The 14394-nt window shown below is 31.2% G+C and overlaps 1 protein-coding gene across 1 annotated transcript in view; it reads left to right on the top strand.

Moving 5' to 3' along the window:
• Positions 1 to 4408: 4408 nt before the first annotated feature.
• LOC127701538 (basement membrane-specific heparan sulfate proteoglycan core protein-like) overlaps positions 4409 to 14394 on the top strand; it is a 31515-nt gene continuing 21529 nt past the window's right edge. The window contains exons 1-6 of the mRNA XM_052205432.1: positions 4409 to 4733; positions 5955 to 6257; positions 8028 to 8330; positions 8796 to 9101; positions 11172 to 11474; positions 11651 to 11950. Of these exons, the coding sequence (XP_052061392.1) occupies positions 4415 to 4733; positions 5955 to 6257; positions 8028 to 8330; positions 8796 to 9101; positions 11172 to 11474; positions 11651 to 11950 (1834 nt within the window). The 5' untranslated portion in view covers positions 4409 to 4414. The remainder of the gene's footprint in view (positions 4734 to 5954; positions 6258 to 8027; positions 8331 to 8795; positions 9102 to 11171; positions 11475 to 11650; positions 11951 to 14394) is intronic.

The raw sequence follows: 14394 nt of genomic DNA, 5'->3' as shown, positions 1-14394 counted from the left end.
TTATGTTCATAACTTTAGAAACACATTTTTATTTAAATAAATAAACATATATTAACTGTTTTCACTTAAGAGCCAATAATAACCAGACACCAAAGATAATAACCCCACCAGGAGCCAAACTTAAGTAGTAAAAGTTTCTAAATTTTGGAAACAAATTCCAAGAAATACCTCATCACTAATTTCAATTAAGAATAGACTTTTTCATATAACCAACTTTTACTCCGGGTATTAAAATTTTTGACAAGGTTATCTTTTCTGCCAGACATTTTGGTAATCGCTTAAGTGAGAGCAACAAACAAAAGTATAATCAATCTTAAAATCGGTGCAATTTGGGGAAAAACTGTTTTATGTTTTGTAAACACGACAAAATCATCGAAAACAGTTACGTTTTCCCAAAATTTCACCGACTTTGCACATTATGTTTTTTACTAATAATATTACAATCAGAGATTGGGATTTCTGCTAGATGTGTTCAATATTTGGCAAATAAGATTTAAAACTAATCATTTTATTTATACTGTGTTGTGTTAAAAGTCAAGCTTAAAACAGACTTTTATCACAACAATGCCAAACAAAATGTGTATCTCATTGCGTTTAGACAATACCAATGCCATTATGAAGAATATCAGTGTTTTAACATTTATTTTTAATCCTTTATCAGATTACATAGTATAACATTACAATTTGTATTATTTTTTGTTTTGGTTCAACTGTGTCACAACTTTTTAAGTGTTTGTCAGTTCATCCAAGCTATCTAGTAAGGACAATACTATCTGATATTTTACTTTTAATCTATTAAATTTCTCTACTATTTCTTTAACCCGAACAGAGCATATTTATACAAACACCTAAAACATTTTGCATTGAAAACTTACAGAGGGGAAACAATTAAATATATAACAAAGGCCATAACTTTATACTAATATGGTGTCAGATTTCGTAGTTGATTTTTTTAATAATTTATAATTATTTAGCTTTAAAAAGGTTACACTTCAACTTTCCTTGGGCCATTGAAGGTAAAATAAAACTTTTTTTTATTAAATAGTATTTGTAAAAAAATTGAAGAGACAACGTGACGTTAAACATTTAATTCTGTTTTGATATTTGTCTAAAAATGTAGATTAATGTCAGTATTTGTTATTATCTTTATACTTTTGTCCATTGAAAATGGTATGCTTATATGTATGTCGGATCTTAGGTAGTCACTTGAGTTCATTCAAATTTTAGCGCAATGTAAACCTAAAATTGTGTTTGCTGTTTTAATATCGTTCTCTACTAATCTTTTTTGTCAAATTTATAGTTTAAATACTCAAGTATAAAAGGATATTTGGGGTACATGTTAAAGCGACAGCAAGGTTTCGAAAAACAAAAAAAAACATACTGTCTTCGACAATAGACAGGTACTGTTTAAAAATCTAATTCATATAGAGAATCATATTAAAGAAATACCAATATTGTAATATTAATTTTTTCACATTTTTCATTTCGGGACATTTTCTAGTTGATTACTAGTATACGATATGAGTTTTTCTCATTGTTGACGGCTGTACGGAGGCCTACAACTGCTTGCTACCACTTCATGTTAACTCTGGTGAATAGTTGTCTCATTAGCAATCATACCAATATCTTCATGTGTTTCGGGGGGCCTCAGTGGCCGAATTGTCTATGTAGTCGAACTAGCCAGTCAACACTGAGGTTGTCAGTTCGAATCTCACACAGGGCAGGTGCACTCGACTCCTATCTTAATTGACTAGGATTGTCAGTTTTCCTTCGGAAGGTCGGTGGCTCTCTCCGGGCACTCCGGCTTCCTCCACCAATAAAAACTGACCGCCACGAAATAGCACAATATTGTTGTTTACTTATTCAATACTCTGACATTCAGAGTTATATTGGTACTTGTATATCATGTTAACTATTTTTACATTACATAATAAAATCAGAGCAAGTTTCGATTTTTTTAATCTCATGAATGTCAGAGAACTTAAAAAAAACTTTATATTGTGAAAGTAATAGGTTTATTACGTGGAATAAATTTTGAAAATCACAAAACACAAAGGTTTAATTTTCTTAAATACAGCATCATTCAATTACCTAATTGTTTCAGCCATACCTGATCAGGTAAACATTTTTAAAATAGTAATAATTCTTTTAAGAATGTCCCCCTGGAAAGTTTAAATACCGTACAACCTGAGCTGAAGATTTTATTCTGAATATATTTTTAAGTAAAATTAAGGGTTCGGTTGAATGAGATTATATTGTAACAACAATGATTCATCTTGTACCTTATATACTTTACTTAAAGTGAATTTATTTTTCTATGATTTATTTTTATAAACAGAATGTCATTAATTACAAAAACAACAAAATTAGTCCTTACTGTTAATATTATTTTCATAGGTATACCAACTGTAACAGAAAACCAGAACAATATTCTACCTACAAAGGATTAGACATCACACTACAGTGTTCATATACCGCAAATCCTACTGCAACCATGGTTAGATTGAAGAGAACTAATGGAAACTAATGGAAACACTGTCTAGGAGATTGGATTTACCACCAATTATAATAAATATGGTTCTACAGTTAATCCACCACCACTTATTATATATAATAGAGTGACGAAGGAAATTACAAAAATAAAATTACAAACAATGAAGGTTTAGGAATAAGTTCAAGTATCAATCTAGTCGTAGTTGGAAGTATATAACAAGTTATAACGCTTTTATAGATATAATTTCTGACCTCTCATCATAGAACGTACTAGAAAGTATATTCTAGATTTAGATTTTAATCTAAAATTATAGCTCAATACAACTAATGATCCTTACTAAGAAGAGATCATTGTTCACTGAAATGATTAAAATTACTAAAAAACATAATTCAATGAATTATTGGTACTTTATTTTAAAGATAAGAATTTTTCATTAATTTTCAAAAATAATCCTGTATAACTCTGGCTTATCAACTCACTGCAGAACCAAGCTCTTAATTCAGCATTTTGGCAGAAGGATACAGGAGGCAATACAGAAAATATACAGATAAATGGAGGAAAATACAGGCTATCATCAGTGACCAATCCTAGTCTCACCATTTCTAATGTTTAGTTTAGTGATACCGGAACATGCTACTGTTATTCAACAAACATCTTGGGAACATCATCGAGTACTCAGATTTTCGTAGCTGTCATTGGTAGTGAGTAATTTTCAATTTGCAGGTACTAGCATTAATCTATAGAACGAGTTTTTACATGATAATAATAATAATAATAATAATAATAATGCTGATTCTATACGCATCTGCATTATGTAGATGATAGTTTACCATATTGCAAGTAGACCCGACCAGGTATTGATGGCTTCATTTGGTTTTTTTTTATGTGTAAGTGTGCCTTTATAGATGGAACATACTTTAGATATAATAGTATTTGATATATTTTAGGTTGAAAAGTTGCACCTGAAGCACAAAGATTCTAATATCATTCATTTGATTTGTTTGTGTACTATTTGAAAAGATGAAAATAAATAAGAATGAAAAGCCATGTCCTTTTTAGATGGTTTAAAAAAATTAGAAACTTTCAGACACTTTGAATTTGATGTAAAATTCTGAATTTATGATGCAATTGTGTGAAATATTTTAAAATGTATGTATATTACAATTTATTCAACATTAAAATGCTCATACCACAACATATAGCACTCTCAGTAGTTTATAAATTTGAAAATAGATTGACTAAATGAAAAAGTAAGTAAACGGACATTGTTAAAATCATTTATATCTATTGATCTATAAACATAAATGAATGATCAAGACTGAATTGAATGCATTTTGTTATATAATTGTTTTATGTGTTTCAAATAATATTATGTTAAGTAAACTAATAAGTTCCCTTTCTGGATTTTATTTACTACATAGTGCTGTGCGTAGCATGCTTAGATCTGTTTTGAGTGGTGTGTTTTGTGTGTGATTTGGATTGCTGCTTTGAAACAAGAAAATCTTCTGTTTATTACATATATTTTGCGTTTATAATTAGATAAAGCCGAATTATTATATGTAAAAAAGGTGGAAAATGCACAACCGCTATTACTTTTATAAGCATTCTGTACTAATTTATTGTATATTGTTTTATTGTAGTCAGAGCGTGATGTAGTATTGTAATAAACATGCTCTGCAAAACGTAGAATTTTCATAATGCATTTGAAAGATTACAATAGTCAGGTGTTATTGATTGGTGTGGGTTGATATATTGTCCAATATTTTTGTAGATTGCTGTTATCCTTTTTATGTATTCATACAATTTGTTTCTGACCACAAGAATTTATTTATTCATCAACACATTGTTTTTATGAATCAATTATTCATTCATAAAAGTTTTCATATTTGAATTCTTGTATAAATTGTCCTTTTAAATTTTATGTTTATTACTGTTTCAGATAAACCAATTGTCATTGTACCAACATCTGCATACATTGTCGATGTTGACAGCTCTATCACTCTAGATTGCCAAGTTACTGCTGACCCAACTCATAATTTAATCTATTGGCAAAAGGTAACGGGAGGCAATACAGAAACTATAACTATTAATGGAGGAAAATACAGTGGATCATCAGTGAGCGATCCTAGTCTTACCATTTCAGATGTTCAACGCAGTGATGCAGGAACATACTTCTGCTATGCAACAAACATCGTGGAAACAGGATCGAGTACCCCAGTTGTCCTAGCTGTCGCTGGTAGTGAGTATTTGTCATTTTTCAGGTTCTAGCATTCATCCAATTAAATTGTGTTTTATCTGGTAATAATAATTGCTGATTGTACATGTATCTCCATTAAGTAGTTGATAGTTTAACATATTTATAGACCCGATCAGATCCTGATGAATTCACTTGCTTTTTTATGTAAGTTAGCGTCCCTTTATAGATGGAATGTACTGTAGTGTAGATGAAATGTTCTGAGGCGAAAGATACCATACGGACATTCAAACACACACTGAGAATGCCACGGCATAACACGAAAATCGACCAAAAGACAAACAACAGTATACAAAACATTACATAGAAAACTAAATACAAGATTGAATTTGTGTTCAATTATTTTACTGTATTAACTAAAAGCTTAAAAAGAACAAAACTTGAATTGAAATGCCATGTTTTCTTTATGTAGAAAAGAGAAAAGAAAAAAAGAAAAATTTTCATCTGGAATTTGAGTTACAATTTCGGAATTAGTAGGCAACTGTTTTCAAATTTTGAAAGTTATGCACACACAAAGTATTTTTATATCAAAAATGACAATTTATCCAAAAGTACAACAGTTACCAGTAGTTTAATCAATTATAGAATAAACTGATGATATCTACCTAATTGTTATCTTTACCTAAAAATAATTTTTTAATTTTTTTATCATTTTGTTTAAAATTAAACCATGACAAGTTATTACTGGCTCGGCATAGAAATCAAATAACTTTTGTAAACCTGAATTGATAAATTACTGTATTTAAAAATGGTTTTTGATAGGTTTCGTGTTGCTCAATTCTGAGTTTTCTATATTCTGTTTTGTGTTTTGTGTTATGGTTTTAGTTTTTTTGTCGTGTTTTTGTTTTTCAACTTATAAGTTTGAATATCCACTCTTTTGAAAATGCATTGATTATATCGAAAAGTAAAGAAACGCACATATTGTTAAAATCATTGATACCTATCGAATTATAAACAAAAAATTATGATCAAAAATTCAATTGAAAGAATTTCGTTATAATACTGTTAGTAGATATTTATGATTGTTTATATGTTTTTAATAAAATTTTGTTCAGTAAACAAATATTTTCTTGTTTGATAAACATAGACATATAAGTCATTAAAATGTGTGTTAGTTTCCCTTTGAACTATTAAAGGCTTTTAAGGAACAGTATCTCGTGTGGGAATCTAATGTCCTATATCAAATGTTTATTAATTAAATTTTAGACACCCCAAGTGTCAGCTTGACCCACAATGACATAGCTGTCAACAACGGAAATAATGTGACCATTGGATGTATTGTCTCAGCTAATCCATCGCACACATCTGTATATTGGCAGAAAATGTCGGGAGGACAAACGATAACTATTGACATGACAAACACAAGCAAATATGCAGGAGGAACCGTGGCAACACCATCTCTTCATATAATCGGAGCTGATACAAGTGATGCTGCTGATTATGTCTGTTTTGCTGCCAACTCTGTTGGAACTGGTCAGAGTAATCCAGGATCTCTTACTGTTGCTGGAAGTAAGTTATTCTAACTATTGTTGGCAGTAAGTAAATGGATCCGTAAGAATTGTTCAGGGACTCAGAGAGGTCTCGAAACTCGAAACTCATAGTGTTGTAGGAACAAAGTTACTCTAACGGTTAGGAGCAGTAATTTTATACCTTTATAAGAACTTGTTTGGGACTCAGAAATGTCTAGGAAATCATAGTTCCAGGAAGTGAGTGTTACTATCGGTCAAACAATCACCTTGATCTGTACCATTACAGTCAATCCCGCCCACACAATCGTGTACTGGAGAAGGAATGTGAATGGCGTATTTACATACCTACCATCAAGCAATAGATGCACGGGATCATCTGTATCTAACCCACTAACAATCACTAACACAGTAGCCGGAGACATTGGAGACTATAAGTGTTATGCCTCAAATAGTGTCGGTACTGGGGAGAGTGCACAAACTTTATTAAATGTGGTCAACAGTAAGTCAAAAGCTAGCTACTAAGTCACGGTTTTTTAACTGTGTTTTGCTTTCACCACGTTCAATGTTAATAGCAGGGTGTAAATTTCATGATCAGCTACAGTTTTTAACACCTTTTCTAAGATGTGGTTTTGGTAATTCCATATTTACTAGATTGTTTCCTATTTACCTTTTTTTGCAGAAGAATTCAGAATACATGTTTTTAACTTTTTTTACACTTGGTAAATTTTCTATAACATATGAAAAATTGTTAATTCTTTATAGTAAGGTGAAAAACAAGATGAAGCCTTGTTTTTTTTTTCCTTTGTGGAATAAAAGACATTTTCAAATAGGAGACATTCTATGTTAAAATGGAAGAGGTTATAACCATTGGTTTAAGTTGTGAACTAACTGAAATATGGACAAGAACGACATGTATTCAACCTTGCAGCCCTATAAACATGATAAACATTATGTAATGATCTGTATATTTACACTTGTTGAACATTTTGTTTAAGAATTTTTTCAAACTTTTTATTGAATTACGTTGTAGGTTTAGTTTGCAAAAAAAATCATAGCTTTATTTAGTTTACAGAAAACTGAAAGTGTGATAGAAGAATATTTGATGAGCCTTAAGGTTTAAAAAATGTAACTCTCTGTTTAGAGGAAAAGTTACTATACTTTAAGTAGATAAAACTGAGATAGTTTCACCTGATCAGCTAAAACAGCTACTTAGTTTAGGACATTTTATTCATTATAAGGTACACAAAAATGTTATACACTCATGAGTTTAAGAGAACTTAAAACAGCTTTCTGTTGTGAAAGTCTCATTGTACAAAGGTTTACCTTTTCTTAAATAGAACATCCTTCAATAAACTGTTTACCTGATCAGGTAAAATTGATATCGTAATAATTAGATATTTCATTTTAGAATTAACCCCTGGAAAGCTGAAAAGCAGTACAACCTGAACAAAAGACTTTAATTTTATGCTGAATATGTTTTTAGTGGAATCAGGGGGTTATGTTTAAAGAGATTATAATGTAAAAACAACGATTACTCTTGTATTCAATACATATCTCTCAAATCATTATTACAGAAAGGCTGTGCATTTTCTTTATTTGATGAATTTTGGTTTTTCTATATGTGCAGAATGTCATTAATTACAAAAACAGCAAAATATGTTCTGACTGTTAAATTATTTTGGCTTTGACTTAAAACTAGAACCAAATTTAAGAATAATGGTGCATTTGACTGCAAGTAGTAATCTTTGTGACACTGACATTTGGAATTTTGAACATGATATAAATATCTGATTAATATTGTTTTGTTTAGGTGCTCCTGTGGTCAATGTTGCATCAAATTCTTACTCAGTCAACATAGGCAACTCAATTACATTACAATGTACCGTGCAAGCAAACCCTTTCCATACATCTGTAAAATGGCAGAGAGTTGATAACAATGGTAATGCTGTCGATATCGATATGACAAACAGTCGATACACTGGTAGTGCTGTAAACTCACCATCTCTGGTCATCAGTCAGACCATGAAATCTGATGAAGGGCGATATGTTTGTTTGGCCACAAATGCTGTAGGAACTGGACAAAGCCAGCAGACATTCTTGACAGTTGTAGGAAGTACGTCTAAAACTGCTTAATTAATACACTTGTTAAAGAAAAACAATCAAATTGCAGTTGAAAACTATAAATGGTTGTTTCATCATCAGATTTAGATTTTATGTATTAATACATGATACATTAGATACATATTATATGAAATTTGTACTGAAATTTGTGAAAGAATTTTTTACATTACAGCTATTAAGGAAATTGATACTTGTCAAACAATTCATTCATTCATGATTTTAACTTCTATCCTAGTACATATTTTATTATTCATTCTTAGAAAAATTTTGATGCATTTCACATAAATTTTCCTGGCTACAAATTTTCACCTAAAATTTACTTCTTGTTTTTTCTTTTTTCCCCCGAGTAGTCTGGTCTTGGTGGTTGGTGCGGTCTGACCAATATATTTTGATGATTGCTTTTATCCTTTCAATGTATAAAAAAAACCGTAAAAAACTACTTCGATTTTTAACTTAGGTATACCAACTGTAACTGTAGACCAGTCATCATACTCGGCCAACAAAGGATCAGATATCACACTACAGTGTTCATACACTGCCAATCCTGCTGCAACTATGGTCAGATGGGAGAGAACTAATGGAAACTCTGTCGTAGACATTGGAGATACCACCAATAATAATAGATATGGTGGTTCTACAGTTAGTTCACCATCACTTATTATTTATAATGCTGAGGAGAGTGACGAAGGAAATTACAAATGTAAAGTTACAAATAGTGTTGGTACAGGAATTAGTACAATAACCAATCTGGATGTAGTTGGAAGTAAGTAACAAAGATAATTCTTGTACATTCATTTATTTTCCTGGATACCAATTTTCGCAGATTGAGGGGAAAATGTGCTTTTTTTTGTGTAAACTTGATTTCATAGTTTTGTCAAACCCTACACACAAGCCTTCAGAAAATGTGTTCTTTGTTGAACATTTAACTTCATGGTTCACCCAATCAAATCAAATGCACAAAAATTGGTATCCCACGAATAAAAATGAATCGACAATATGGTGTTATTGATAAAATATCTGTCCTCTCAGTATTGACCTTACTAGAAAGTATTTTCCAAGTTTTTTTATTTGTTATTATAATTATATTTCAACACAATAATTCAATGAATTTTGGTTAAATTGTTATAAAGAATATATAATTATTATTATGTTTTTGTCTTTAATCCTGTAGTATCTACTTAATCTGATTTTTTACTTAAGAATGTACTTAGGTCAGGTTTAGGAATTTTTGTCAGATGTTCGGTATTAAAAAATAAAATTCCATTTTTCTTTTTATCTGCAATTTATCTTACCTTCTTTTTTTTGGTTGAGAATATGAAGTAAAATGAAATAGTTAGTAAAACTACTTTTTCGCATACAAAACGTTTGGGATAGTTAATCGGTTGTATGAATGAAGTCGTGTGCATTTCATTGATAAATTGACGTGGATTGACTTGCGCACATGACGTTGTCACTGTACCAACATCAGCATACACTGTCGATATTGACAGCTCTATCACTCTAGCTTGCCAAGTAACTGCGGATCCAACTCATAATTCAGTATATTGGCAGAAGGTTACAGGAGGCAATACAGACACTTTATCTAATAATGGAGGAAAATATAATGGATCATCAGTGAGCAATCCTAGTCTTACCATTTCTAATGCTCAGTTTGCTGATGCCGGAACATACTACTGTTATGCAAAAAACATTGTGGGAACTGGATCAAGTACTCAAGTTGTTTTAGCTGTCGATGGTGGGGATTTTTTTTTATTTCAGGTACCAGCATTCATCCAATTAACTTGTGTTTTATATGATAAAATAATTGCTGATTGAACATGTATCTCGACTATGTAGCTGATAGTTTTATATTTGATAGACCCGACCAGATCGTGATGTATACAGTTGCTCTTTTGTGTGTTAGTGTGCTTTTGTAGATGGAATATATTGTAGTGTAGATGAAATATGCATGTACTATAGTGTAGATTGAATGTACTGTAGTGTAGATGGAGTGTACTGCAATGCAGATGGGATATACTGTAGTGTAGATGGAATGTAATGTAGTGTAGATGGAATGTAATGTTGTGTAGATGAAATGTAACGTAGTGTAGTTCGAATGTAAAGCAGTGTAGATAGAATATAATGTAGTGCAGATGGAATGTTATGTAGTGTAGTTGGAATGTAGATTGAACATACTGAGGCGAAAGAGGGCAAGTTTGTTGTTATGTTGTACAGTTACACCACTATCCTAGGTTAGGGAGACGGTTTGGTGCCAACAAACTAGTTGAACCTCGCATTTTGTATGGCCTGTCTCAAGTCTGGAGCCTGTAACTTAGTGGTTGTCGTTTGTTGCTGTATATCATATTTTTTTTTGTTCATTGTTTTGTACAATAATCAGGCCGTTAGTTTTCTCGTTTGAATTGTTTTACATTTGTCATTTCGGGGCCTTTTTCATCTGACTATGCAGTATGGGGTTTTGCTCATTGTTGAAGGCCATTCGGTGACCTATAGTTGTAAACTTTCATGTTATTTGATCTGTGTTGCATAGTTGTCTCATTGGCAATCATACCACATCTTCTTATTTTTTATATTATAAAAATGTAAACAACGCTGTCAAAATTCCATGCGTCCGAAGAGCTTTTCTAGATTTGCCTTCATCAAGAACGCTCTTTAAGCTGAATATTTGAAAGCCAAGGATATATAGGAATCGAAACAGTTGAAGAGTTATATGACCAGAAAGGATATAAAATAATACCCAAATTCATCTGAGGTCATTTTAAAGAGAGGTTTTTAAATAGTATTTTATGTTATAACTTTAAATCCAATATCACATGTTGATAACTTTATTTTTCAGACACTCCAAGTGTGAATTTGACCCAAAATAACATAACTGTTAACTACGGAAATAATGTGACCATCGGATGTGTTGTCGCGGCTAATCCATCTCACACGTCTGTATATTGGCAGAAGATTTCGGGAGGACAAACAGTTACTATTGACGTGACAAACACAAGCAAATATGAAGGAGGAACAGTGGCATCACCATCACTTTATATAATCAGAGCTGATACAAGTGATGCTGCTAAATATGTCTGTTTTGCTACAAGCTCTGTTGGAACAGGTCAGAGCACTCAAGGAACTCTGAATGTTGCTGGAAGTAAGTTACCCTAACTTTTGCTTGCAGTACTTTAGCAGCTTGATAAAAATTTGTCAGGGACTTAGAGAGGTCTAGGAACTAGGGGCTCAAATTGTAGAAAAAATAATTATGGAATATTTAAATACTTGAACTTGTATAGATTGCCCTGCTATATTTGTTTTGTATTACCCTTTCAGATATACCGATTGTCACAGTACCAACATCTGCATACATTGTCAATGTTGACAGCTCCATCACTCTAGCTTGCCAAGTTGCTGCAGAACCAACTCATGATTCAGTCTATTGGCAGAAGGTTATAGGAGCCAATACAAACATTATACAGATAGATGGAGAAAAATACAGTGGATCATCAGTGAGCCATCCCAGTCTTACAATTTTTAATGCTCAGTTTAGTGACACTGGAGCATACTACTGTTATGCAGCAAACACCTTGGGAACGGGATATAGTACCCAAATTATCGTAGCTGTCGCTGGTAGTGAGTATTTTTCAATTTTCAGATACCAGCGTTTATCCAATTAACTTGTGCTTTATATGATAATAATAATTGCTGCTTGTACATGTATCTCCATTATGTCGTTGATAGTTTAACAACATTTCATATAGACCCGACCAGGTCCTGGTGAATTCACTTGCTTTTTTATGTAAGTTAGTGTGCTTTTGTAGATAGAATGTACTGTAGTGTAGATATAGTATTTGATGTATTATAAGCATTTAAGGTTAAAATTTGTTTTTAAAGTAGATAGATTATATTTGCATTCAACTAAATTACTTTTATTTCCTGAAAGGAGAAATTGGAAAAATAATTAAAGTAAAAGGTCATGTCATTTGTGGATGGTTTGTAAAGAATTTTTTTTTTAATGTTTCAGTATACCTGGAATTTGAGTTAGCATTCCTGAATGATAAGACAACTGTATGAATATTTTGAAAATTATGAATAGATAAAATGTATTTAACATTACTTATATTCTATTACCTAGTAGTTTATTAAATATAAAATAAACGGATGCTATGTACATAATTGGAATCGTTACTTAAAACAATTTCAAATATTATTATCATTTCGTCAAATAAAACCATTACTTGAATGGCATATGAATCAAATTATTGTTTTACCAATCTTGATTAATCAATTAATTTATTTGAAAATACATTGATTAAATGGAAAGGTAATGAAACGCATAATGTTAAAATCATTCATACCTATAGAACTAAAGAAATACAGAAATGATTAAAATTAAATTGAAAGGATTTCGTTATGAAACTTTAAGTAGAGATTTATTATTGTTTATGTGTTTTTAATAAAAGTATGTTCAGAAAATAAATATTTTCAGTATGTTCAGAAAATAAATATTTTCAGTATGTTCAGAAAATAAATATTTTCACTTTCTAGCTTTTATTCATAGAATATTTCCGTGCTCTGCAGGCTTAATTCTGTTTCGATATTTCAATCCTCAATGCTTTTCAAATTCGTACTACATTTGGCCTTTTAACTTTTTTATTCGAGCGTCACTGAAGACGAATCATGGTATCTTTAATGAGTTTTTTTTTTGAGTAGTTTTTTCATGTCTGTGCTTTGAATTGCTGTTTTTAAACACGAAAAGCTTCTGTGATTTTCATATATTCTGCTTTAAGGTAAACAGAAATATTGAGATAGATAAAAGTCTGAAAATGCATTACCACTACATTTTTATAAGCATTCTGTATTATATAATGTAGTGTATAGATATAAGAAGATGTGGTATGAGTGCCAATGAGACAACTCTCCATCCAAGTCAAAATTTATAAAAGTAAACCATTATAGGTCACAGTACGGTCTTCAACACGGATCCTTGGCTCACACCGAACAGTAAGCTATAAAGGGCCCCAAAAATTACTAGTGTAAAACCATTCAAACGGGAATTGTTTTATTTTGTTCTTAGAAAGATATACTATTGCAATATACATGTTTTGAAACAAGTGGAATTTTCATAATGCATTTGAAAAATTGACTATTAAATATGAGTTCGTAGAGGTTTTCATTTTTATATATAACAGACGTAGACGTGTGCCAATGTTAATGAGGCAGCAAAATATCAACAAAATCAAACCAATGAAAGAAGGAAGAACAATAAGGTTTTTTGTTATGTATCTAAGATATATTTGTTTGTTTGCTTATTAGTTGATAATAGCAAAAAGACTGAAAATAAAGTTGGTGGCCTTAGGCTCTTTGGTATGGTTGTTGTCTCTTTGACACATTCCCCATTTCCATTCTCAATTTTAAGTAGTGGATTCGTAAACGATAATCAACGAGCGACTTTAGTCGCAAGCTGATTATTGTTTCCGAACCACTTCCTCTTATCAATTTAATAGCTTAACCAATTTCTAAACGATTGGTTTTTTTTTACGTTTTGACAATAAATCAACGGAATTTCATAAAGATAATTTCGTATTTTGTCTATTTTATTCTACAATAGCTGGATATGATTATATCCACATGGTTCACATCTGTATTTAGATATTTGACAAGTTAACATAAGATTAATATAACTTAAGTGGGGTGTTAGCTCCCCTTTTTAACTCTAAATTTCATATTGGTAAATACAAATATATTTAATGTTTAATCATTACAAATTATTTAAATGGAATAGCAACCTGTAATAGTATTAAGCTGTCTGAGGGCTGGGTACTCTTTAACCGTACTAATGCAAATCTATAAGATTAGCGTAATTGCGACAAACCTACCGTTGCATGATGCTCCATTTCATGTTGCTTCCCAAAATAAATAGAATAATGTGCTTAATGTTTTATTTGAACAATTATATATAAAGTTTGTTTAAACTGTTTCCGTTTCGCTATGTTTAGATTATTTTAGCGTTATTACATTTGGAATCTATCGTCAACCAGTCAATAAACTAGTATTATCTGTGGTACGCATTTTCG

This window comes from Mytilus californianus, unplaced genomic scaffold (genome assembly GCF_021869535.1).
Source record: "Mytilus californianus isolate M0D057914Y unplaced genomic scaffold, xbMytCali1.0.p SCAF_5, whole genome shotgun sequence".
Taxonomy (NCBI): domain Eukaryota; kingdom Metazoa; phylum Mollusca; class Bivalvia; order Mytilida; family Mytilidae; genus Mytilus; species Mytilus californianus.
Note: the sequence above shows the minus strand (reverse complement) of the source record. Positions and strands in the feature narration are given on the sequence as shown.